A 27,263-nucleotide genomic window follows, 5' to 3' on the forward strand; every position below is an offset into this window, starting at 1 on the left:
GCAGGTGGACTTTCAACCACTGTGCTACCAGGGAAGCCCCTCACTTGCTTTTTTGATACACTTCTCTTTCTATAAACTGAATTTGGGAATACACTTCTCTATTATTGTATTAGCCAAGATTCTCCTGAGAAACAGGACCAATAGGATGTGTGAACATAGGTATGTATAACGAGATTGATAATAAGGAATTGGCTCATATGATTATGGAGGCTGACCTGTCTCAAGGTCTGCAATTGGCAAGCTGGAAACACAGGAGCACCAATAATGTGCTTCCAGTCCGAAGGCCAGAAGGCTCCGGATCTAAGAAGAGCCATGCTTCAGTTTAAATGTGGAAAAATTCCCACTTACTAGAGAAATGGTCGGCTCTTTTGTGCTATTCAGGCCTTCAACTGATCGGAGGGGGGCTGCCCACGTTAGGGAGGGAAATCTGCTTTACTAGGTCTACCTATTCAAATGTTAATCTCATCCAGAAACACTCTCACATACACACCCAGAATAGTGTTTGACCACATATCTGGTCACCCCGTTGCCCAGTCAAGGTGACACATAAAATTAACCATCACAACTACTATCCCAAATAAGGTTTAAAAAATGGTTGTGATGGGGTTTGCAATGGGTTTTTAATCTGTTCTGCTCTCTGCTCTTCTTGCCCAGAGAATTACCCCAATTCTGGGTCTCTGAAACTGCTCGGACTATTCAAGATACCCTTCTTAAGGGATGGATGGGGGTATGAGTAATACTGGCATGGTAATTAAAAGGGAATAACAGGTAAATAAAATCCCTTTAACCTGCTTCAGCCCCTTAATATTTGATGATTTAATTCTTTGCAGTTGAAATTATTAAAGTACTTTCTTGACCAGAGAGGAAGGCAGACTCAGTTTTGGCAAACCCTAAAACATCCTTCCTCCTTTCCTTTCCTCCTGGATTACTAGCTTTAAGATGTTGGGTGAGCTCTAATCCTTCACTTTGTACTAGGAACTGTATGAGACAAATTTAGTGGCAGACTCCTTTAGCTTCTTCATAACTGCGCCTTATCTCCTTCATTCTCCATCCTCTTGACACTGGCAGCTCCATTATTGACCCTCTTTCTCCTCCTCTTACCCAAGCCTCTCCAAACATACCAAATCAAGTAAGTGAAATTGTGTGTTGAAGAGTGTGGCTGCCATAGGAAATCAGAGAAGGCAGTCAGGAAAAGGAAGGAAGGAGGGGATGGATGTGGGAGCCAAGGGATTGGGTGATGCATGGTTCAGTATAGGGTGGTGTTGAGTATTTACAGTGTTCCAGGCTCTGTGATTAAGCATATCAAATACACACACACAGTCCTTAAGGAGGGATAACGTGATCCTTATTATACAGATGTAAAAAGTTCAGGGAAGGTCTGTTGACTAATAAGTGATGGGACCTGAACTCAACAGTGGGTCTTTCTGATTCTAAAACTCATGGTCTTTATCACTGTGATCTCTGAATTTGTCTAGGCAAAGAAACTGGGGAGTACATTCCAAGAAAAAAAATGATTTAAGTTGTATAAAAATCACAGAATCTATTATCAGCAAGTTCTTTTTTAAGAAAAAGTTTGAAATTAATTTGAGGTAGCGAATTCATCAAAGTTGTGTCTAGTCCTTTCGTGGATGTCTTGTTGGAATTTATCTAAATTAAAATATAAGTTCCCAAACATTCCTTCCTTAATACATCCTTTGGCACTGATCAGATAAAGAATAAGTATCCAGACTCCTTAGTAGCATCTTCTGCAAGATCTGGTCCCTTCCAACCTGTGTGGATTCAGTTCCTACTTCTCTCCATCTTATGTAGAGGTAAGTATGACTCCACCATAGTCATAGTGGCTTTCTTGGTGTTCCTCAAATTGCCAGTCTCATTCTCTCTATCCTCAGATCTTCCCATGGCTGGCTCCCTCACTTCATTTGGGTTTCTTCTCAGAGACATCTTCTTGGACCTCCTATCGAAAATTTGCATTCCCCTCCCTCCTCACCCTCTACTCTCTTGTGCTGCCTCTTTCCTCTTCACAGTACTTCATAGCTCTGGCTTGTGTAGTCCTCTGAGTAAAAAAAAAAAGTGCAGCCTTTGTTGACTGAGCAGACAGGATTCTCTGAGCGTTCAGCGATTCCCTGTGCTGTACTCAGTTGTTCCACTGTTTTGAGAACACGTACATGAAACGTGGGAAGAATATTAGGCCTTAGGGGTGCACGCAAGGGAAGTAGCCAGAGACACCACCCCTGGATGACTGCTGCTTCTCCTTAGTTTAAAGTAAAGGGTAATTGTGGAAACTGGCCACATATCTGGAAGACTAGGGATACATCCGCTGCCATCCTTTGGAAGGCTGATTCGGACATCAAAGCTTGAACAGAAGGGCCAAATTGATAGGTAACACAGCTCTAGTGCCGGGACAGCACGTATTAGCCTTCCCGTTTCTGAACTTATCCCTCGAAAGCTTTCTCACAAGTATCAAAAAGGCACTGGACCCTTTGAAGCTATAACTTGAAGTCTCATAAAAGACACCGTCGTGTACAACTGACAACTTGTCCTAATGAAAATAGAGGGAAGGCAGTACAGGTAGCTCCCTCAGGGTGTATACCCTGGTGAAAGGATCTATTATGGAAGGGATTTTCACAGCATGTGGATTTTGTTTTTGCTTTTGTTTGTGCGGTACACGGGCCTCTCACTGTTGTGTCCTCTCCCGTTGCGGAGCACAGGCTCCGGACGCGCAGGCTCAGCGGCCATGGCTCACGGGCGCAGCCGCTCCGCGGCATGTGGGATCCTCCCGCACCGGGGCACGAACCCGCGTCCCCTGCATCGGCAGGCGGACTCTCAACCACGGCGCCACCAGGGAAGCCCACAGCCTGTGTTTTTAATATCGCTCAGGCCAGTGTCTTAATCAGGCTTTACTGGCGGGGAGTTCTCACCGAGCAGCAGGGATTGCCGCGGTAGGCATTTAATCTGAATGCTTGACGTAGGTCTAGTCATATTTCACTTATTTTCCTTTATGTGTCTGCTTAAGATATATGAGTCCCCTCCTTTATCAACAGTAGCTCAGGCTTCATAAGCTCACATTTTTCACCTGGGACAGGGGATGTAGCAACTGGTACTTGATTATCCATCTCTCATTTTCTTCCCGTCAATTGATAAATTCTCTGACGATGTCTCTTTTTAAAGGTTCCTTACCAGTTTCTGTTTCAGAACAGTGTGCTGGCATTGGTTTTTATGCCTAAATCCTCCCCAAATCTGGGTGTACATTTGGAGCGATTTGTAAGAGTTTTTGCAAGAATGTCTTTAGCAAAACTGCAAGTCACACAAGACACGCTAATTGCAGCCTCTCTGGGTTGCGGGCACTGGTTCCCAGTGACAGCTGTGATTTGTTGTCCAGAGAGCATCCCCTTCCTGTGCATCACAGAATAAGGCTTTTTAAAGTGGACAAGACCTTAATGATCATACTGTCCATCTACCCATCATGAAGTGGGAGGAAACAGATGCAGAACGGCTAGGCTTATCCAAGTCTGCACTGAGGACTAGTGGAAGGGTCAAGGCTAAGCCCAAGTGCTGTGCTCTTCTCACGATTCCATGGAATGTGCTTACATTTCCTTGTAAACATTCTTTAAGGATAATCTTTAACCCATGTCTCCAGGTACACAGCAATCCCCATGTTGATCTCGCTGTTTTCCTAGATGGCCAGCAAGCACAGTACTAACCTGGGTGAGTGCTACCCAGGGCTTATTGACTTTTCAGCCAGACTTGACTTCATTTGTAATCTTACTTGCAGTTCTTGACAGCTGACAGAAGAGTTTTTATCTAGTCAGTCAAAATTTACTGTCTACCTACTTTGTGTCAGGGATTATGACAGGTAATTGGGATCATAAGACAGCTAAGGTAGTATTCCTGCTGCTAGAAGCTTGCAATCTAGAGAGAGAGAAAAAAAATAATAATAAGAGAGCATGGTGGAGCATGCCCTGGCTCTTACGGCATCTGCTCCGAATTGACTTATGCCCACATTTCACAAGCTACAGCGTATCTCGTGGCCAAACCCCTCATAAGCGTGTTGGGAAATATAGCCATACATGTGCCCGAAGACATAGAGAGCAGCAGAATGTTCAAAGCGGTGGCTGCTCTGTCAGCCTATATCCCTCATTGACTTCACCATTAAACTTCTGTGGACATGTAGCTTGAATGAGAAAGAAATCTTTATAATTTGAAGCCACTGGGATTTTGTTGTTGTTACCATGGTATAACCTAACCTCTTTTGATGGATACGCAGGAATTGTCTGATTTAATCCTCTATTTAGAAGGTACAGTTATCTTCTAAGTGTTCATATAAGGAGACTGAGACTTAGAAAGGGTACCAGCAAATTAAGTGGTCAAGCCAGAATTCTAAATATGCAATCTGATTCTAGAATTCATATTCTTAGCCAGTATACCATAATGCTGTGTGTATGTATCTGTGTGTTCCAGTTACTGAGGAAAGGTAGTTTCTAAAGGATTGAGGAATAGCAAGCAAGACTTCTCAAAGAAACTGAGAGATATGCCTTAAAGGACAAGTAGGAATAAAATCATTTAGAAATAAAGAGAATTAGGCTTATTCCCTGTGTGTATGTGTGGGGGAGGAATTCCCCCTCTTGGGCCAACTGACTCATCCCCAGGAAAATTATAGAGCAAAGAATGCCTATCCATATATTACTACTGGCATCCAGGAAATAGAGAATGCTTCAGATACCATGGCCTTGGATCTATAAATCATTAAAAGCAACTTTATGAGATGTTATAAAACATAAGTGAGAAATCACAATTCTCACCCACTGAGGGAGCAAAGCAATCTGACAAGATACGTGTGTCTTATATCCCCCCCCGTTTCTCACACCCACAGACAAACACTCACACACACACACACACGTGCGCGCTCTATTCTAACCAATCTTTGAGCTTTAGCTTTGTGATAACTGGGAAGTAATAAGAAGAAGAAAGAAAAACTATATAAGTTGACATCAGTGGTAAAAGGATGAACATATGAATAAAGTTGAGATTATACAACAACTGACACGAAGGATCAGAAGCTGTGACCCAGACACTGAGGGCTCATCTGGTCCTTACTGTTGTATTGTCACCCAGCTCTGATGATGGCCCGATTTTTAATGCTCCCTGGAAAAGATGAGTAGTTACCTTCCTAGACTATCCCTCAGTGTAGTTGACTTGATCACAAAAGACTTCCTGGGTCTAACGCAGCTCTGTCTTCCTTCACACTACTCCTCCTTCCCCAGGCGTGGTCCTTGATGGGAACAGAACGCTTGCCAGCATCCTCCTCTTACCACTCCACACCAGGTATGGACAAATAATAGAGTTGTCTCTTACCAGGTCCCTCTCAAACCTGCTACCTCTTCCCCCAGCACACATCTCTGAACCCATCGTCTTTACTGATTTCAGGAATTCCAAAGCACGTAATGTCATGTCTCCTGAACTGGATTTCTCTTTTCTGGGAACATTACTGCATGTCTATTACTCTTTTTTTTAAAAAAAAACAAACTTGTTAAGGTTAAATTTACACACTTTAAGATTCACACTTGTAAGTGTGATTTCACTGATTTTTGGTAGATTTACTGGTTTGGCCACTATCACCACATTCCAACTTTTGAGCAGTTCTGTCATCTCAGTAAAATTCCTTAGGCCTTTTTACAGTCACTCCTCACTCCTAATCCAAGACTACCACTAATCTACTTTCTACCTCTATCAATTTGCCTCACTGGACATTATATACAAGCAGACTCATACAATAGTGGCTTTTTGTGTCTGGCTTCGTTCACTTAGCATAATGTTTTTTGAGGTTTATCTGTGTTGCAGCATGGATCATTTTGTTTCGTTTTTATTGCTAAATAGTATTCCATTGCACAGATACAGAATATTTTATATATTCATCAGTTGGTGGGCATCTGGGTTGTTTCTGCTTTTTGGCTATTAAGAAAGTTGCTATAACGGACACTTATATTCAAGTCTTTGTGTGAGCATAGGTTTTTATTTATCTTGAGCAGATAGCTAAGAGTGGAGTTTCTGAGTCATATGGTAACTCTGTGTTTAACTTTTCAACAAACCCTTTCTCAAAGTGCCTGCACCACGCTGTGTTCCCAGTAGTGCTATATGAGAGTTCCTGTATCTCCACATCCTTGCCACTGTGTGTGTTACTCATGTTTTGTCCTTTAGATGAGAAGCTCCTAGAAGGCAGGGATTCTATCTTCATTCCTTGTCACTTCACATTTAACACAGGGCTGGGCAAACAGTTGTAGCTTAACTGTGCAGCATGGAGTGTGGTAGTGAAGGACTTAAGTTTTGCAGTTAGACCATCGGGGTGTCCGAACAGCAATTTTCTCAACTGTGGAATGGGGCTACCAGTGCCTACCCTTTAGAGTTATCATGAGGATTCATGGATGTGTCAGTCAAGTGCTCTGCCTAGTGCTTATGGAAATGGTAGCTTTATTATTGTTTTTAATTTGCATTAAGTTACACTTTCTAGCTTGTTGCTTTTTTGCTCTTACACTCAGACACTTAGTTATAGTTAGTGTACTTGGCCCGCAAGGTTGAATAATAAGTGATGCACTATCCCTCATCTCAAGGAATTTGAAGTCGAGAGGAAGGACACAGATGTCAATGGATCGTTGTACTGCCATGTGATAAATGCTATGACAGAGGTGCTCGTAAAGTGTGAGGGCACCTCAGAGGAGGACCCCAGACCCATAAAAGACATCTGACCAGAACCAAAGGACTGGAGAAAGGGCCAGAAAAGTTGGGAAGAGCATTGCTGGCCAAGGGAGGGACATTTGTGAAGACTCAAAATGGGAAAGAATTTGGGGAAACTGCTAGCCTGCTTTGTGACAGAGTGAAGGGAGACTGACAAGAAACGAGGCTGGAGAAGTGGCAGGTGCCAGGTGAAGAAGGTGTTAAATATTACATTAAGGAGGTTGCTCTTTACCTGTGCTGCTACCATGCTGAGGAGCTACAGAGACAATGGTTCAATATGGGAATGGCGGAGGTGCCTATTTATAGATTAAAGACCTTTAATATAGAAAAGTTGGAGCAGTCTCAAAATCTATAACATTCTGATGGAATATTTCTCAACTTTTTTTTTTCATTATTGCCACCCCTTCCCCTGAGAGCATTTTTAGAACATTTTTCCCCTAATTGTTCCACACCCCTGCCATGAAATTTTAATTCTACAAATATGCTGTGTATGTACTCTATACAGAAGCATACTTGTGCTTTATACACAAAAAGAGTACGATTTTTTTTCACCCTCCCCCAATCACCAGTTTTCACCCGTGGGGGACTATATCACCCTGGTTGAGAACACTTGCTGTAATATTTTGGAATCCGCTCAAGGGCTGGATCTAGGTTTTAACATCTTTGTAATTCCCACAGGTACCCCTTTCAAAATGCAGCTTTATTTGGAATGAAGACATTCTAACGCTTCACAAGTATTTGCTGAGCACGTACTATGAGCCAAGCAATGTCGTAGGAGCTGAGAGTATAGCCAACAAAAATCCCATCCCTTCTGAAGCTTACCTGCTAAAGCAGTCTGTGTATAGATACAATTGTTTCACTCTGATCAAAACCAAGTAATGCCTTCCGTTGAAACTGCTCCAGCAAGAGCTCATGTTGAGACCTGCTTACTAAAATAGAACCTGGCATTACTTCAAGATTGAAAATATGCTGATGGAATTAAAAACCTGTTCCATGCTGATGCAGCAGGAAAATGAGAGGAGGAAGAAATAACACTTTCTTTAAATGAGCATAATATTCTCAGCCTTATCCCACAAGGGCCAGCAGGGCATCCCACAGCACTCAGGATTTTTTGGACGCCTCAGTGTTTTGCCCAGCACTAATGGGAAGGCCCTTGGGAGCGGTAGTCACTGTCTTTCATTGGCAATGGCTGGGAGACCTGTGGTCCCTTTAGGTCTAGAAAAGGGATCTCTCTGCCACTCCTGGAAAAGGAAAAATTTGGAGAGGCTGGAGCCCTGCAGCCATTTCCCTCTGCGGTCCTAACCCCTCCTAGGGACACCGGCAGGGCAGTAGTGTCTAGAACTCATGGTAACCACAGGTCTCTTGTGCATCCCCAATTGAAATATAGCTCCTCTTCTTCTTGACTTCCTGCCCTACATGCCTGGCACAGTCCATTTAATGAGAGTTACCTTTTACAAAAGATAAGAAACCTCATGGCTTTCAGACTGCTTCTGCTTCTTTGCTCTCAAACTCTCCAAGCCACAAAGCCCGAAAACCTATTTGAAATGGTGATGGAAGGGGCTGGGGTCCGGCCTGAGAGATATGAAGAAAGAAACAAATTAATATTTCAGTCTATCATCCTGCCACTCTGAAATCTCTATTTATTCTAGACTCATCTTGCAGAAAACTGGCCATTTGAAACAACTAACCAGACAGTCTGGCCCAGATAAAGAATAAAGAGCAAATGCCATCATCCTTGGACCAGCCCAGAGTGTGGAATTCCCTAGATTCCACCCACCTCTGCCTCTGCCCCCAGGCCCTGTCTCCCCCAGAAGACCTTACAGGGGATCCCTCTAACTTTGGCCTTGCAAAATAATGGGATTTGCTCCTTGTATGTATGTGAAAACTCCTGTGTGCTGGGCTGGGGGTAGGCACTATACAGGACAGCAGAGATCCTGCCCTCACTGGAATGACAGTGGGTCCCTGGTTTCCCACTTCTGTCCCAAGTGTACTTTGTAGACTTTGGGACCATTGGCTGAACAGTGCTGGCTCAGTCAAGCCAGCTAGCCAGCTGCTAGAATCTTCATGCTTGCCTTGAAGAGTAAAGTTTTACCATTTGAAGAGAAAAAAATGGTCTATTTCTTTCTAATTATCTTGGGAATGACTGTGAATCTTCTAAATGCCTCTTCTGCATCTTACTGGGAGGGAAGTTTCAAAACTGACCTAAAACTACTATCTTAATAATACCCACAGCTTCTTATGCACTTAAAGGTGGAATGGTTTCAAATAAGGCTGTTCTCAAGCTGTTTCAATGTGAATACAATCCAGTGTGATTGTCCCAGAGCTATAAAAGAGATTCTAATGTGAGAACATATTTAGTTGACTACTCTAGTCTGCATTATATTATATTTTGGAAATAGAGGCTAATCATAATAATTGACACTATTTGAAAGACCTTTCCCACCACATACCTTGGGCAGACCTAGGGGCTGGGACGGAAAGTGGAAAAATGAAGTGATGAGGCACAAGAGTGGGAAGAGTCTATAAATGGAAGAAATGAAAGGCATTTGGCAAATTGGTAGTGAGTTTCTTACAAAAAATGGTTTTGAAGCAAAGGTTAAATTACTATTACAAAGGAGTTAATTGACTGTTGGATTAGATGAGCATTTCTCAAATGTTGCTGCTTGTATCGCCTTGACTATTCTTTGGCTATCTGCCGCCTGTGTTACAAACAGCTCAGAGGACGGGCTGGAGGGACCGTCCCTCTTTCTCCCTCCCCATGGCTCACAGCACGTACTTATGCACACAGTCGGCTTTCCAGAAATAGCAGGTGATTCATTCTGCTCATGGTCCTGGGCATGGGAGGCAGTTGGGTTGTAATAAAAAGCCTTTAGACTCTGGGAAGGTGGAACAAAGGTGTTTGACCATAAGAATGGATGGCGTTAGCCTTGGGGTTAGAGATCACCCTCTCTGTAATCGCTGAGCACACTGACCAAATAAGTGAAAATCAAAGTGGCATTAAGAAATCCAGCAGATAGCTTAAATATATTATTTTTGCATACATTAGATTGGGTTAGAATAATGAGTAAGAGTATATAGTCTGAATTAGAAAGTGTTGGGTTTAAATTCCTGATTCTGTCATTAACTAGCTGTATAATTGAGTTACTTACCAGTAAATTTTCTCATGTGTAAAATAAGGAAAATAATGAGTATCTCATAGGATCATTGAGGAGATGACATGAGATAATATAAGTATAGCATTTAGTATATGACATAGTTTAGATTTTTGATAAAGGTTGATTTTTAAAATAAATCAGTGAAAATGTTTTATAACTTTTTAAAATATAAAAGGTGATTATAGAAAATTATAAAGTGCAGATAAAGCAAAAAGAAGAAAATAAAAAGCACTCATATTTTAGGCATGCAAAAATAGTTAACCTTAACATTTAAGATTATGTTTTTGTAGAATTTTTCTCCTAGGAAATTTCCTTTAGAATTTTTCCTGTTAAGTGCGTGTATGATTGTATGTGAGTATGTATATGAATATGTGTATATAGTTATGTAAGAGTGCCATGACATATACATATATATTCATTTGTCAGTTGTTTTTTTCACTTAATAATGGATTATCAGTATTCACCTATGTTCTTAAATGTTCCTCTGCAAAAGCTATATCATATTCCATTATAGCATATTTACCCTTTCTACATGAAACTTTTAGTTCCTAAGTTTTCATGTTTTTTTATTTTATAAAATGACACGGTGATGAACAACTCTATAGGCAGATACTTCCACGTTTATATGATTATTTCCTTATGATTAAATTCAAGAAGTAGCATTGTACTTTCAGTAACAGTAAAGAAAATGAGATGAAAGCATGAAAAGCACAGAGTATAGTATGTAATCAGCACATAGTAAGTCATCAATAAATACTAAGAATAGGGGATTCATGTGTGTACTGTAAGAGGGGAAGGAGATTTATTTGAAATCAGGTTGCTAGTTACCCCAAATATAATCTTTTATTTAAAAATATTTAGGGGTTCTTGTTTGTTTGATGAACACACATCACAAAAAATAAACCAGTTTAGTTTAGTTATAGATGTAAGTAGGATGTGTTTCTGTTACGGAGTTCAAGCTTGTACTGCCACCACACGACAGGCCAAGAAATTGAGAGAAGAGTTGTTGGGGCAAGAAATAGTGACTTTATTTGGAAAGCCAGTCAAAGATGGTGGACTAGCGTCCCAAAGAACCCTCTTACCTGAGTTAAAATGCAAGCTTATTTTATACTAAAAGAGAAAGGAGTGTGGCTGCTTGTTGCAAACTTTTTGATGCAGGAATCCTTTGTTCTTGCAGCTGTCCATGTGGGTCTGGTCACAATGTCCCTATACACCTCTATCAAGACACTTGTTATTTTCTGTTCTGCAACTTTTTATCTTTATATGAATGGAAAAGTGTTACAGCTTTAGAGATCAGAGCCTTGAGAATGAGCTATCCCATATATTTCAGGCTATAGGCAACATTCTTTTACAAAGGTGCAGAGCCAGCAGGACTAAGCACAGGCAACAGAGCACAAGGGTTAGAGCTAAAGGAATAGATTCAATATGGAGTCAAGTTTGTTCTTCTCTGTTACATTTCTGTGAAAAGATCTGCTGGTCCAACTAATGGAAATCATCAAGAATAACCCAAAACATAATAATTGATATAGCCTTTGTGTGTGGGGGGGTGCTGGGTGAATATTTTTCCCACTGTTGTGGGTACTACCTGCTGCTAGTGTGATATGGACATGCCCTCCAGCATACTGCCCCTCACACGAGGTTTAAATGCCCAGTTTAGGGCTCTCTTGGCAGAAATGTCCCCAGAAGTAACAAAAATAGAAATATATAGATGGCCTGCTATCCATGAAACAACAATATTGACTGGAAAGTTCTGTTCTCATCCATAGGCTGAAGTGCTGTTATAAAGGAAAAATGGAGGAAAATGCTCATTCTCCACTTGGTCATTCAAAGCCCCTCCCCCGCCCCAGCCATGTTGTGTCTGTACTGAATGTATTGAGGTACAGAGCACATGGCAGTGCTGGAGAGAAGACATGATAGACTCAAGTGAGAAGCTTCAGGAGTCTGAGAAAATGTAGCTTAGTGAAATAGGCTGGGTGAAAACTGTGGTGAGCTGGAGAGCATATGGTTCAGGGTGCTACTTACCTCCAGCCAGTGGCGGCCATGTGAGAAGGCAGGCTCAGACTGGCCGTGGCTTTCAGTTGTCATGAGATGCTGAAAGCCTGGATTTTTCATTCAGATCTTTTCAGTTTCAAATGTTTTGGGGAAAATGTAGGAATAAATTTTTAAATGTATTTTATATATTTATTATATTTTATATTGCTTTATATATATTTTAAATCATATATATATACACACACATATATATAATATATGATTCATTTAATTAAACTGAGTCCCCAGCTTGCTGACTGCAGATCTGGGGATTTGTTAGCCTCCCTAATTTCCTAAGCCACTTCCGTAAAATGAATGAATAAATGTGTGTGCATGCATGTGTGTGTACATACATACATACATAAACACACAGACATATTATTAGCTCTGTTTCTCTGGAGAACCCTTACTGATACAGATACGCATGCCCGCGCGCGCGCACACACACACACACACACACACACACACACACACACACACACCCTTATTTGGAGAAGAAAAAACATGGGGATGGGACTTCCCTGGTGGCGCAGTGGTTAAGAATCCTCCTGCCAGTGCAGGGGACCCAGGTTCGAGCCCTGGTCAAGGAAGATCCCACATGCCACGGAGCAACTAAGCCCGTGCGCCACAACTACTGAGCCTGCGCTCTAGAGCCCGCAAGCCACAACTACTGAGCCTGTGCACCACAACCACTGAAGCCCACATGCCTAGAGCCCGTGCTCTGCAACAAGAGAAGCCACCACGATGAGAAGCGCACACACCGCAACGAAGAGTAGCCCCCGCTCGCCACAACTAGAGAAAGCCCGCACACAGCAATGAAGACCCCAAAAATAAATTAATTAATTTTTTAAAAAACATGGGGAAACAAGGACAGAATCTAGACTTAGTTGAATATATCTTGTTTTATAGATTTGACTTTGGTTCCATCTAAATAGTTTGCAAACTTATAACAAAACGTAAGACTTTAAAAAAGGAGTCATGAAACACTGAAGTGGGGGGGAGGGGGCGGTTGAAACAATTGAACCTAACTGGACATGAGGTTGGTGGCATGACCATTCAGAACAGAATTATTTCAAATGAGTTTAAAACTCAGCCATTTGACTATACCTTCCTAATAGTACATACTCAAGATTTTTTTTTTTTAAAGACAAATTTTAAATTGTTTTTCTTAATCGTACTGTTAGTATGGTAGTGGCATTGGTTTTTCTGACACTGCTCTTTGTGTCTTGTGGGTTAAATCAAATGAGTAGTCATATTGGTGTTATTAAAAACAGGGAGGGGGCTTCCCTGGTGGCGCAGTGGTTGAGAGTCCGCCTGCCGATGCAGGGGACACGGGTTCGTGCCCCGGTCCGGGAAGATCCCACATACCGCGGAGCGGCTGGGCCCGTGAGCCGTGGCCACTGAGCCTGCGCGTCCGGAGCCTGTGCTCCGCAACGGGAGAGGCCACAACAGTGAGAGGCCCCTATACAAAAAAAAAAAAAAAAACAGGGATTTTTTGGTATGGAATAAAGGTAATAACACTAAGATCCATGAGGCTAAATGAAAACCTTCAAGGCCTGAGTTTGAATTGAAATTTCATGTGAACTTATGGTGTATTGCATTTAAAACATATATACAATTTATTTTCTAGCTCTGTTCACATAAACAAGGGCCAATCCAGTAGCAAGGAGCACCCAAAGCTCTCAGCTTGTGGTCTCTAAGTACCATTTCCCACTACAATGAACCCAAGTTCTTATAAGAAATGGCTAGTTCCAGGCCTGGGGCAGGACATGTGTAAGATAACCCTGGAACATCTTGTCATGCCAGAAGCAAGAGGGCTGTTAAAGACTACTGGGTCATAATAAAAGGACTTGAAGAGGCCCCCACTGAGCAGGAATAGAGCAGTTAGAACTTCAATAGGAATAAAAACTGCACTGGAATGAACAAATCAAAATGTTCATAATGATATTTTTAAAAATAAAAACCTCATAGGTTATCTTTGGAGAATATTAGGTAACCAGTTCAATATGTTGAAGACCAAGTCTTCAACTTGGTCTACGTCCAGACCAAGTGCCCGAGTTGCTGCCTGCACTTTACTTCCTCTGATAAAGCGTTATCCCATGCCCCCAACAACAACAACAACAAAAAAAAGGGCTTCCCTGGTGGCACAGTGGTTAAGAATCTGCCTGCCAATGCAGGGGACTTGGGTTCAAGCCCTGGTCTGGAAAGATCACACATGCCACAGAGTAACTAAGCCCAAGCGCCACAACTACTGAGCCTGCACTCTAGAGCCCGCGAGCCACAACTACCGAAGCCCACGCACCTAGAGCCCGTGCTCCACAACAAGAGAAGCCACAGCGATGAGAAGCCCGCGCAACACAACAAAGAGTAGCCCCCGCTCAAGGCAACTAGAGAAATCCCACTCACAGCAACAAAGACCCAAAGACCCTTTATTAATAAAGGAGGAAAAATCAAGCATCTATCAAATTCCTATATAAACTATAGTTTAGGGTAAACATATAGTTGATGACATGCAATTTTTCTCGATAGAATATCCCAGCTAATAAAGAAGAAATAATTATTTTATCACCAGTTTGAAACCTCTAGTGAAATAACAGATCCTCTAGGCAGAGATAACCAGTGGCTGATGACATCACAGCAAAAGATGTTCAGTGCATCCTGATCGAGCATGTGGTAGGCAGAAAAATGCCCCCTACTCCAAAAACATCAATGTTCTCATCTCAGAACCCGTGAATATGTTACATTACTTGGCAAAGGGAAATTAAGGTTATGATGGGATAATGGTTGCTAATCAGGTGATCTTAAAATAGAGAGATTATCTTGGTGTTCCCAGTGAAATTTAAGGGTCCTTAAAAGTGAAAGAGGGAGGCAGATGGTTCGTTGTCAGAGTGACTGGATGTGAGAAAGATTCAACCGACCATTGCTGCCTTGAGAAGGCGCCACAAGCCCAGGAATGTGGGCAGCCTCTAGAAGCCAGAAAATGTCAAGAAATAGGTTCTGCCTTAGAGCCTCCTAAAAGGAGTGTAGCAGCCCCACTGGCACCTTGATTTTCCCCCTTTGAGCCCTGGGTCTGACTTCTAACATACAGATAATAAACTTATGCTTTCTTAAGCTGTTGAGTTTGTGGTTATTTGTGATGGTAGCAATAGAAAACTAATATATTCCATTCTAGGATGTATTCTTTCTAGAAAACTGAGCCTGAATCTTATCAAGCTTCTTGATCTGTTGGCTTACACAAAATACAGGGGACAGAGAACACGTGACATGAAATTATGGGAATGTTCAGCAAATCTAAACTGTGGGAAGTGCTATTGGAAAAATGATGTTTTATTTATCAAATAAAGCATGTTTATGTGTGTGGATGTGTGAGAGAGAAATTGACTGACTGAGGAGATTTAAGGAGATGACCTAGTATTTTACGTATCAACCAGTTGCAATAGGGAACTTGATTCAAACAAGCAGATATAAAGAGAAAACTATTGAGATTCGAACATTGACACTGGGTATTTGATAATATTTATTAACTATTTATTTTTTTTTGGTGTGGTAATGGCATTATGGTTATATTTAACCAAAGGAGGTGGGTGTAGTAGCTATAGTAAATAAGAGTAGCCATAAATTGATAATTGTTAAAGATGAATGACAACTACTTAGGTGTTGCTATTCTTTCTATTTTCATATCCTTTGGTATGTATTTTAACATTTGCATAATAAAATATTAATAAAAATATTATTAAATAATTTGGCTCCTTAAATATTTTGTGAGCCAAAGACACCATGTCCAAAGGTTGAATTAGACCAACAGACTGCCAGTTTGTCATTTCTGCATAGTTTCAGAAATCAGATCTTTTACTTTAACCTGGGAGATCATCTTTTTCTCTTTTCCCCACTCATCTCCTGCCTCCAGTCTCTCGCCACTCCCTAGTCAAAAGGGCCTCCTTCATCTGTGCTAGTGAATGACTAGAGGGCATTACTTACATTTTGCTTCTTTGGAGAATTTGCTCAGTTTTCCAAGATTGCTTGGAATAGATTTTCTCAGAATAAGTGAACAAAGAGGATAATATTCATAATCACACTGAAAAATGCCTCCTAGTATATCATGTCTTCATTTGGAGCCCCCTCATTCTGCCTTCTCAAAAAAGAAAAAAAGAAGGCAATAATTTTGTTTCAATTTTTGAAAACCTAAGGTATTTTGAAATTTGGGCTAATCGAATTTTCCATGTTATCTCTGTGCCTCTCTTTCAGGATGGAATGGGAAACCTGAGAATCACAGAAAAAGGTCTAAAGCTAGAAGGAGACTCCGAATTCTTGCAACCTCTTTACGCCAAAGAAATCCAGTCCCGACCAGTAAGTTTCTGTTGCAAGAAGAAGGAATTGTTCTTTCTCTGGAATCTAAATCTGGGGGAAATTATCTTGCTGTTGGCTGAGTACAGAAGGTTGGGGGCAGGGGTGGCAATGCAGGTAAGTGAGATGCTTTGGACTATGAAATCTTGAGTGTAATCACCACTGTGGTACTGTAGCAAATGAGATGACCTCTCTGAGCCTCTTTCCATCCCTGCCAAATATAAGGTGATAACCTTTATTAACAAACTTTCTAGATTGTGCTGCAAAGAAAACAAGAAAATAAATGCGGAAATGCCTTCAGTACTATACAAATCCAAGAAAGTCTTGCTATTGCTTTTAATTGCCAAGTAGTTCAAAGGCATCTTTAGAAATAGTCCTAAAGAGCTAGAAATTTATTTTTTATGAAGAATTTGGACAATGTAGCCAAGGTTGATTAGAATCAATTTAATATATTACAACTATGCTCAGAATGGTATCTAAATGATCACAGTAGAGTGTGTGCTCTGCCCCATGCACTTTGCTGCTTTGATGGATTATCATTATCTAATGTAATTCATAGATTAGTCTACTGGGGTGGTGAGTATTGTTGCCTTCATTTTACACATTGAAGAACTGAGGCTTAGAGAAGTAGTTTGTCCAAAGCCACATTCTTATGAATCAGTAGAGCAAGGATTTCAACTCAGGAAATCCAATTCTAAAGCTTCTCTGTTAACCCACAGCCTCCTACCAAAGCTCCTTCTCTCATTCTGTTGTTTTTTTTTTAAAGTCATGATGGAAGTGATTCCTAGACACCTTGATTTTATTAACCAGTATTATCAAAATTAATTTTTGTTTTTGAATATATCTTTGGGTTGGTTGTTCTTTGGCTTTCAATTTTGCTTTTTGGTGGGGTGGTGAAGTATGCTGGTTGAAAAGTATTATTAATGTATTTGCTCTGCCTGGGACTGGTTCGCGTCCACCTGTGAGCAAAGAATAACATGGAAGTTCCCCAAAGCATCATTTCTATTGTATGCATCGATTAATGCCATTAATGAAATTCAGCAACTTGATGCAGTGGGTAATTTTATCTGAGTGCTATCTAAACTACTGAATTGCATGAAACTGAGTGCAACTACTGAATTGCCAATAAGTTTACTTTCTTCTGTGCCTGGTGAAAGGGAGGGAGACATGATGTTAAAATCAGCAAGAAGAGCAAATTATTTCAGCTACCCAATCAGTGATTATGAAATTTAATGGGGAACCCATAGCATACTGGCTTAAAGTACCAAGAGTATTATTATAAACTAGTATTAAACTAGTTTATCTCACTAATTTGGACTGGTCATTTCTTTCTTATGGTGTTGGATCTTTCTCCGTAAATATTTTCAGCTTTTATTTTTCTTCTTTTTTATAATTCTTTAAAAATGTAAAACCCATTTTTATCTCAAGGGCCACAGAAAAACAGGCTGCAGGCTGTAGTTTGCCAACCCCTCTAACCTATATTAGCGATATTTCCATAAGTGTGTAAATGCTCAGGCTAGATTTCATATGGTACAAGAGAGCAGATTTTAAGATCATGGGTAGAATAGTTGATATGTGTTAAGTAAAATATCCCGAAATACGTTTCCTTGGTGGAGAATCATAGTCATATAAAGGAATTGAGACACGTGTCTTAGAAGACTTGAAAAAGGGTACCTGGTATATCTCTTAGGCCCACATGCAGGAATTGGACTCTTAGAAAATATGTCAGCCAGCCTATCTGAAAATCAGTAGTCATCTGATCCCAAGTCAAAGATACACTTGATTAGAAGCTTAAAAAGTAATGATGATCATGAAAAACTTACTTTAATATCAAAAAAGCAGTGAGTTAAATCCAAGGCTTTCAAATCCTTGTTTAAAGAAAATTCAAGGGTTAAAATTCACTATTTTTTCATCGTTCTTCAGAAAGTATTTTTCCTTTCAAAAAATAAATGGCAAATGCGTAAAGCTTTTAGCCTTATATGTTTCTGATAACAAAATAAATGTGTTCTAAATGAACAAAAGAAGACTTGCGCATATGCATATATGTTAAAATCCACCAGAAAGTCTTGTGGCCTCTACCTGAAACATGTGCCCATATCCATCCACTCTTCTCCATCACGTCACCCCCCAGTTCAAGCCACCATCCTCTTTCACCTGCACCATTGCTATAACCTCTTCTGTCTCTGCTGCCTCTCACTCTTAGCCTCATCATCCAAATTGTAGCCAAAGTAGCCTTTTCAAATATGAAGTCTCTCCACCCCTTTGCAAAGGATTCTCTGTTAACTTCCCATTATACCTAGAATAAAATCCAAACTTCTCACTAAGGCGAGAGAACAAGATTAGAAGCTAGGGATTTAGTCTGTAGGGCTCTCCTTCCCTCAAACACAGGGATTATTGTCTGCTGAACAAAATTGGGGTTCTGGGAGCAATGACGGTAGAGGGAATGATTGGTGAGCAGGTAACCAGTAGAATTTGCCATGCTTCTTGAATCATAGCCTCATATGATGCTTATGAGAACCTCACATGTAGTAGCTTTCTATTCGCTACTCTGGCATCTTCAGCTTACTGTTTTGTTGTTGTTTTCTGACGTTACCTGACCATTGCTTACATGCCACCTCTGGAAGACTCTTCTCTGTAGAATTATCTGCACTATCACTTCGCCATGGATCACAGCTGTTTCTCTTTCATGGGGTGTCTCCTTCTCTTTTTCCCATTGAAAAGAGATCAGCGTCCAGTGAACAAGATTACACAGCTCTTCTAAGTGAGGGTAACTAATGAAGCAACACTTGACTTCATTTTGGTTTTGTGTTTCATTGATCCGAGAGGAGCTGAGATTGTTTAAGCAATCCACACCATGTTCGATACAGTATCCATTTCATTATTGAAGGTTGCAAACTTGGTAAAGTCACTACAAATTGATTAGTGTGATAGCAATCTCTTAGGAAGATAAATTAATGAGAAAATGTTCATCTCTATAAAAACTCCCATCTGGGAATTGAATGAAAGCCCTGGGATTCTCTAGCTTTAACTACATGGATGCATAGCTTCTAAGTGGTAAAGTATCATGCCACTCAGGAAATAGATTGAAAACGACACACTAAATTAAATATTCTACCATTACATCCAAAGACCACCCTGTCCCTAGTAATTCTACTTGAATGCGTTAGCACAGAAATTTGTAAAGTTAAGGGATTTAATGCCATAAAACTCTATATTTAAATCCCATTTCAGTGTGGCAGGCATCTTTATACTTGCAAAATACAACTACAGATTTCTGACAGAAGCTACTAGTAGATAGATTGAATGCATGAGTGCTAGGAGACCTTTCATCCCAAAATATCATTTTGGACAAAAGTGGCAGATCCCTGCTTCTTCGGAGAGGCATCTTCCCTTGCTTCGCATGATGCTGGAACTAGATGGTGCTTTTGCATAACTTAATGTGAAGTGACAAGAGAAGGGAAGGCAGCATTTATTGAGCACATACTAGTGCCAGGCCTACAGAAATGGGGAAGTTGCACAGTGCATTTATCTCCACACTCCCCTCAAGCTATACATGGGGTGGGTATAGGGGTTCTAGCCCATTGCTATATTGAACTTAGAAGTTTAGGAGAGAAGAGAGTAGAAAGAAAAGTTGTAGGAGGGATACAAAGATGAGTTTACTTTAACAGAATAAAACAGAAAATTATTATATAAAATTTAAGGTTATGTCTTTCAAACTTTTTAGTCTATAAAAACTCACATATTTTAAGATGTTCTACCTACCAAAAAGCTGTGTATAGAATAATGAAGTCATATGTAAACGGGGTTCTTAGAAGTTGTCTATACCAAGAGACAGTATAATACCATGGTCAAGCTCATGTGCTGTATCCCTGTATCACAACCAGTGCTACTGTTTGACCGATGAGTGATCTTTGAACAATTTCTCAACTTGGTAACTCTTGTTTTCTTACCTATGCAACTGAGATGATAGTAATATCTATACCACAGGTGGTTGTAAATAAGTAAGATAGTGTTTAAGTGCTTAATACAGAACTTGACATGAAATGAGTGTTCCAGAAATGGCCATATTCCCACTCTCACCCCCATGTCTTGATGACGATGATGTTGATGATGGCAGATGAAGATTTGATTTCAAGGACAATACTTTTCACTGTCTACATCATCATCGCGTAGTGCACGTCTCATCTGATGTTTGAACGTCCTTTGAACCAAATGGCCTTGCATCCTCTTCTTGCATGCCTTCTTAATAATAAACTCACAAACTTAATCATAAACTCAGTGAAAATCTCTTAGGAAACCCATTTCATATTCAATAGCTTTTGGTTTTCAGTTTTTCTTTCACTGAGTTACACTCTTCTAATGTTCAACCTTTTTTTCTCATTCTTCTGCTTAAAAATTTTCCTGGCTCTGGCACTCATAGATTGCTGGTAGTCTTTCTGAAAAAAATAGTTTTCGATATATCTTAAGTACCTTAAAAGGTTTATACCCTTTGATCCAGGAGTGACGTTTTCACTCATTTTATGATACCAAAAAAAGAAGCAAACTATAATAAAATATTTAAAGATTAATACACACGTATGCCAGTGCTTTATAAATGCTAGTCTGAGTGTTGGTTCCTAGAAAAGCCTGAATTCCACCTATAAAATGGATTTTGAGGGTATCCCATTTTGTCAATGTTTATGAAAGTTGAGAAACTGCTATATGCTTGTTGAAACTCTGAGCTGGTCATTCTCACCATGGATTTTCACGTTTCTGTCTATCATCTCTTTGTTTTATGGAAAGCTGAGTTTTAAAATTCCATTTTGATTTTAGTATGATGTGAATTGAGACTTATTCTATCAGCCTGAATTAACAAGCCATATCTATGCTGGAAGTTGAAAGTCCCTAAGAATTCAGTTAGACCAGTGACTTCATTTAATGTATGGGGCCCTCAGGCCCGGAAAGGACGTTGAACTTACCCAAGTTATGCCCAGCAAAGTCAGAACTGAAATCCAGGATTGCAGTATTTTCTTCCACATCAACACACAGTGTATGTGGTAATTAATTTTCTCATGACGCTGTCTTTAGTACGATAGGTTGAGTTATACATGGCCATTTCCCCCTCATGGGGAATAACTTACTGCAAAGCATATTAAGTTCCTGAGAGAGTTCACAAGCATTAAAAAAAGGAAACTGGAAACAACAGTGGATAATGCAGGAGGACCAAGCTTAATGATGGCTGACCTAATCACTGAGATGATATTCTCTACTTTATCAAGTTACTGTGAGGGTTAAACGACGTAATTTAAATGACCCACCTTATGCACTATGAGGTTAACTATTGATGTGAAGGCTTACGACAGAAGTTGCAAACTGAATCCGGCCTAAAGATACAGTTTATGTGCCTCACACATTGTTTTCCTTTGAATGTGAATTTGTTTCTAATAATTAAATATCTGAAGATTTGACATTTTAAAAAAATCTATATTTTTTGATTCTCACCAAAAAACCTCCAGAAAATCTGGCAGAGTGGTTTGATATTCATAAGGACTGGAGCTAAGTAGACAGTGCCTCCTTTAGATGCATATTTGTTCTTCACTGTGCCACAGCATCCATCAGTCACCACTGTCTCATACCCCACCTGTGTAGCTTGTTTATATAACGGGCCCCTGAAATCCCTTGGGGGTGCACAGCCCCTGGCTTATGGTATTGAGAATGTATCTATCTCATCATGCAGGAGTCCAGAAATTAGGTTGACTTCTTAGGATTTGTAGTCACTCATGACTCACTTCTCCTCACTTCCTGTGTCTCTCTCTTTTACACCAATTTCTCCTAGTCGTCTGGCTCCTGTGGGTTTTGACACAGTGTACAAGCTCAATGGCAAGAGATAGCAGTCTCAGAGCTTCTGGAGGCTGAGTTTCTGGCCCACCAGGGTGGGCCTGAGTCTCCTAGAACACGCCTCTTTTTTGTCTTTCTTCCTTTAACCATAACAGAGCATGACTGGGGAAGAAGCAGACAAGGGGAAGAAAGTTGAAGTTTTGGATTGGGCATGAGGCAAATTAAAGTAATGTAGGATAGCAGACAAGCAGAAGTTTTGTCTGAAGAGGCTCCATTGACAATTTAGTTACAACGAGAGGAGCCGTGTCTCTGGTTGGTTTAGAAACCAACCGAAAGCCGTGGTGTCTTCTCCTCAGCTTCAACTCCCAGCTGAACCCACTGCACACAAAACAGTGTTTCCCATGCCACTTGCATGGAACATGAGCATCCTGCTGTCTTTAATTAAGAAGTTAACTGGACCATGAAGTATTGCCCAAGTAAATAAAAGTGATTTGTACTGAGTCAAAGGGGCGCACTAGGCATCTTTGCATTTCTTAGCTCACACATAAATTATGGAGCTTATTAAAAATTGGAAGGGTCATCTATAAGCCCATCTGTGCTGTGAAGCAGATTGCCATTGCTGAAATGTATTTGTCTTTTTACGTGTCATCATTTATCATGGACAACAGGGTGAAGCAGCTGCTTGCCTTTTTCTTGTTTTTTTTGTTAAAAAGAAAAAACCAGACACACAAACTTTGAATAGGCCAGTGTTTAATCCTTTGGTCCTTTTGTTTGTTTATCCTGGGAAACAGAGATAGTGATTCAGAGGTTTTTGGTTGCCTTAGAATTAAAATGGGCTGGTGGGATTTTGTTCTTTCTTTAATTTTGGAAAAATTGACTGTGTGTGCTTTTCCTGAATGAATATCATGCTGGAAATAGACGAGTTACTGAGGACTTCGGTTAAATCTCAGTTGTAACTCTATCAGCTGGAGTTTTCATAGAAGAGGTAGGTCTGAACTTCAAATGAGGTTGAGAATGTCTAATTATATTGTTTGAGGGCCATTGGGCAAGTCGACTGCACCCCACATTTTCTTGTCTGCTGTGGTGACCAAAGTTCCACCATTAGAATCTCAGTTATTTGAAGATTCAGAAATTTGTATTCATGCCAGACCCCTACTGCAAGTACTCCTTCCCCTTATGCACATAGACATTTCCACAAAGGACTTGAAGTACAATAGCTTGTAAGAAATATGTACAGGGACAGAGTAAGAAAAGATATAATAGGTCAAGAGTAAGAAAAGATATAATAGGTTAAGATCAAGAAAAATATAAAGTAGAATAAGAGGCAGAGGTAGGGGCACTTTAATAAATACAGGAGACAGGCAAGAGCATGCGTGCAATTTTTGATAAGCCTGGAGTTTGGTTATGAAGTTTCCAGATAGAGAGGCACAGTCACTTGGATAAAACCTTTTGTCTATACCTTCTAGAGATTAACACAATGTACTGAATGGGAGGAGAGTTACAGCTGACAGTTCAGTATTCCAGAAAGTACACTAGATTCCAAGTTGGGGAATCTGGATGCTCTTCTTGTCCTGCTGGGATCAGCACCAGCTCTGGAGCAAGTCGTTCCTCTTGGCTCTCAGTGTGTCTGACGTAAAGAGGTTGGGCATGCTTAGTGGTTTTCTACAACATTGTTTTTAAAGCCATGGAATCTTTTTGGAGTCAGATTTTACTTGGAACCCTAAATCTGGACCAGATGGAAGCTGAGCTCCTGTGGTTGGGCAGGGGCTGGGGTGCTGCAGCCCATTGCCCTGCCCACCCAGAGTCTCCCTGTCATCAGCCACAGGATGCCCAGGCCCTGGGTATGGAAGGAAAGCAAATTGTTGTTGTCGTCGTTGATTGCTTGGCTCTTTGAATAAAAATGACTGTTCTCTTAGGATCCTTCTAACTCAAAGATTCTCTAAGAGCCTCTCAGGTGGGGAGATAAAGACAAATTTCTCTTTTATAGGAGCTTTAGATTGAATAAGTTTCTTTATCAGCCTCATACTAAGTATTGTGTTATGTAGAGGATGGCGTGAGTACCTATGTGGTGGGAGACCATGGGGGAACAGGACAGAAAAGGTGGAAGAGATAAAAGTGGTACTAAAGGTACTGAAAGCCCATCTTTCCCTACCTTGCTCTTTTGTGCTGCTCTAAGACTTTATTTGTGCCATCCACAGGCTAATGGAAACTACAGAATATGGAGCTGTGTGTTACAGACAGGAAAGGTGAAGATAACAAAATTAGCACTTTCCACCCCTTCACATCTTTGAGATTCTCTTCATCATCACTATGGCATGTCAGCATCCTCTCACTCTTTTGGTTTATGGAACATCCACTATGTGATGTGAGACTGCTTCTCGCTTATTTCATAAATAACATTGAAGAAGCAAAAGTACATACCAGAGTCTATTGTCATTTGGTTTATGTTCCTTAAATGGTAAGAGTAAGTAGGAATACTTTGGTTAGGTGGCACCTCACAGCCAATAATACTTGTTGAGTATTGGGGGAGAGTAATGGAAAGAGAATCTATAGCTTTAAGGAAGAAGGACATTTTAATACATTCTTAAATATTTTGTTGTTCTTCACTCCTAAAGCCTTGGCAAAAAAAAAAAAAAAAAGATTTTCTTAATGCTTCAGTCAAAAAATACTCATCTCCTGGAAACTCTTGCTGCACCCAGCACTTTGTAATTGCTGTGGGTGTGTTGTAGTTAGTCTTAATTTAAAAACAAAAAACTTGCTCATTGTCAAAAAACACTGATGATTTCTCAGGAGATGTTATTTCAGAGGCTGAAAAAAAAAACTTCCTTGACATGTGAAATTATAAGCAAATACTTACTCTTTAGTTTTGTGATGTCCACCAACAGCTGAGCATAGCCTTTTGACGCATTGCTCTGTAATTTATTACCAGTGATGTTTTAAATGGCAGTTGCCTAAATTATGAGTGTGGGACTTTCCATCTCCATGAATGATTCTGTTTTTATCGGCAATGATTCTGCCTCCAGGCAAATATCACATGGTCCACAAAGTAAATGAGACTTTTAAGACCGATAAATATTTTGCATTTTGTACTTTTTGCATTTTGGAGGGAGTTGAAGAGGGACAGGTAGATGGTGATGAAAATCGCCATGTGGAAAGAATAAGACAAGCACATTACCCAGTTTCTTTCCTTGTTTGGTGCAGTATGGTAGATTTCTCCACCTAGTAAGCCACAGCTTCCATTTTGTAACATCAGAATCATGGAAATAAAAAGTAGCATCTCTCTACAGTAACAGACAAGTACAGATGGTACGGTAATTGCAGTTTTCTACTAACAAGCTGTGTAGATTGCTTTTAGGCCTCAGTTAAGGCTCAGGCAGTTACGCTAAAAAATATGAGAGGAATTTCATGGGAAGATGAACTTTCCTTAGGTCGTAGCTCATTAATAGATGAGAAATGGCGCTGGCTTTATTTTTAAGCTGTTAATGCATAAGTAGTCATATCACTGGATGGATATATAGTCCCCATGTTTGTTTCTGACTATAGTTGTTAACAAACCAAGGTTTTTCATTTATTTTATAGCAGTCTTGAATTTTTTGGACTGGTCTTACCGTCTGAGTTTTCTGAGATGTGGAATGTACCCCCATGCTTTCCGTGGCTGCCACAGAGAGTTTGCTAAATCACAAAGTGTTTCTTTGACCGTGTCTTAGCAGCACTCTGGTTAGGGAGGTACAGGAAGAAGTTTAATGAAAAGAAAACACAATGAGACTACATTACAACCGAGTTAGTATAAAAAGGTGCCCGATGCCAACATGTCTTGGATCGTGCAGGTCAGTTGCTCGCTCTTAGTGGGTGAAGGAAACGGGGACTGTTTCTATTAGGGTTCCTTCCACCACAGCTCAGCACAGGGCTCATGATCCTGCGGGATCCAGCAATGTTGACTTATGGTAATGTTACATGGTTTTGATTTTTAAATTTGGCCCTTATGGCCAAAAGCGCACGTGTCTTTAAAATTACCCTTGTAAAGTCCTTACGTCACCACAAAGTATAGTATCCCTGGCTTTATGTGCACAACCTGGTAGAGTAAATGTAATGGTCAGGAGAACCAGTGAGGCTAAGCCAAGGAGAGGAAGAAAAGATGCTCTGAAGATGGCTGGACCATTCTTTTCCTGAGATAACTAGCAAATGGCAACCAGGAAATGGGGAATGGTTAGAAAATGTTAAAGTGTTGCTAAGTGCCTGAGGGTTTGGCTGTTCTAATATGGAATATCTTTAAATCATCTTAAAGGGTTTGTCGTTATGGAGATCAAGTGAACTAATAGGTTCTAAATCACCTAACAGAGGGCCTTGCTCATAGTAATTGCTCAGAAATATTTGCTGAATTTGAATCAAAATAATATGAAATTAAACCCTCATGTTGTAATAGCTAATAGCCACGGTTCTCATGTAAAGTTATTTCATTCATTCCTTAGAGTATCACTAGAAAGGACCTATCATTTTGATCTTCCATTTAGAGAGAAGCAGTGAAGTAGAAGGGTTAAGGAAAAACATGCATCTAATATTCCAACTCATGTTGACACACATTCTTAACTGGAATGCTGTATTATCTCAGGACAGTAGACAGTATTTATGTGTTGGTTTGTGCTGTTTGTCTAACTTGCTTTCCCTTCAACCCAAAGAAACATGTAAGACCCTTACTAGTTTCATGAAGAGAGCATCTTACTTCCTTTCTTTTTTTTTTGCCAATTGCTACTTCTCTGGCCATTCCCCACCCCGCTCTGTTCTATAGTTGCATAGGCCTCACACAATCACAGCTTCCTGTAGAGGCCAATTTTTCCCCATTCCAACCACAGATCCCCTAAACTGTACCATCTCCCACTACACCATTACTTTTCTCTGGTCATGCTTTCTGTTAGAATTGTATTACAGTATCTATCTGGAAATAATCAAAGATCCATGTGCTAATGAAGTCTGACTCCAGAAAAATATCATGATATTCCAGAGACCTTAGGCTCTGCAGATATGATTTTGTCCAGAACCTCAGACTACAAGTTACTGGTTTCTCATTCTAAGCCCACCAAAGTGGAGCTAATGTGAAGTAATAAAAACCTATAGAAATACCGAATTTCCAAAGACCTGGCCTTTGTTAACTCTGGTTCCTTATCTGAAACTACAGAACATGGAAAATAT

The 27,263-nt window shown here is 40.3% G+C and overlaps 1 protein-coding gene across 2 annotated transcripts in view; it reads left to right on the plus strand.

Moving 5' to 3' along the window:
- The window catches only part of SGCD (sarcoglycan delta), an 852,328-nt gene that overhangs the window by 615,815 nt on the left and 209,250 nt on the right, over positions 1-27,263 (plus strand). For both annotated transcript variants that reach the window (XM_029218575.1, XM_029218577.1), the window contains one exon: positions 16,161-16,262. In XM_029218575.1, the coding sequence (XP_029074408.1) occupies positions 16,161-16,262 (102 nt within the window). The remainder of the gene's footprint in view (positions 1-16,160; positions 16,263-27,263) is intronic.

This window comes from Monodon monoceros, unplaced genomic scaffold, assembly GCF_005190385.1.
Source record: "Monodon monoceros isolate NGI ecotype Baffin Bay Population unplaced genomic scaffold, NGI_Narwhal_1 Super_Scaffold_12, whole genome shotgun sequence".
NCBI lineage: Eukaryota > Metazoa > Chordata > Mammalia > Artiodactyla > Monodontidae > Monodon > Monodon monoceros.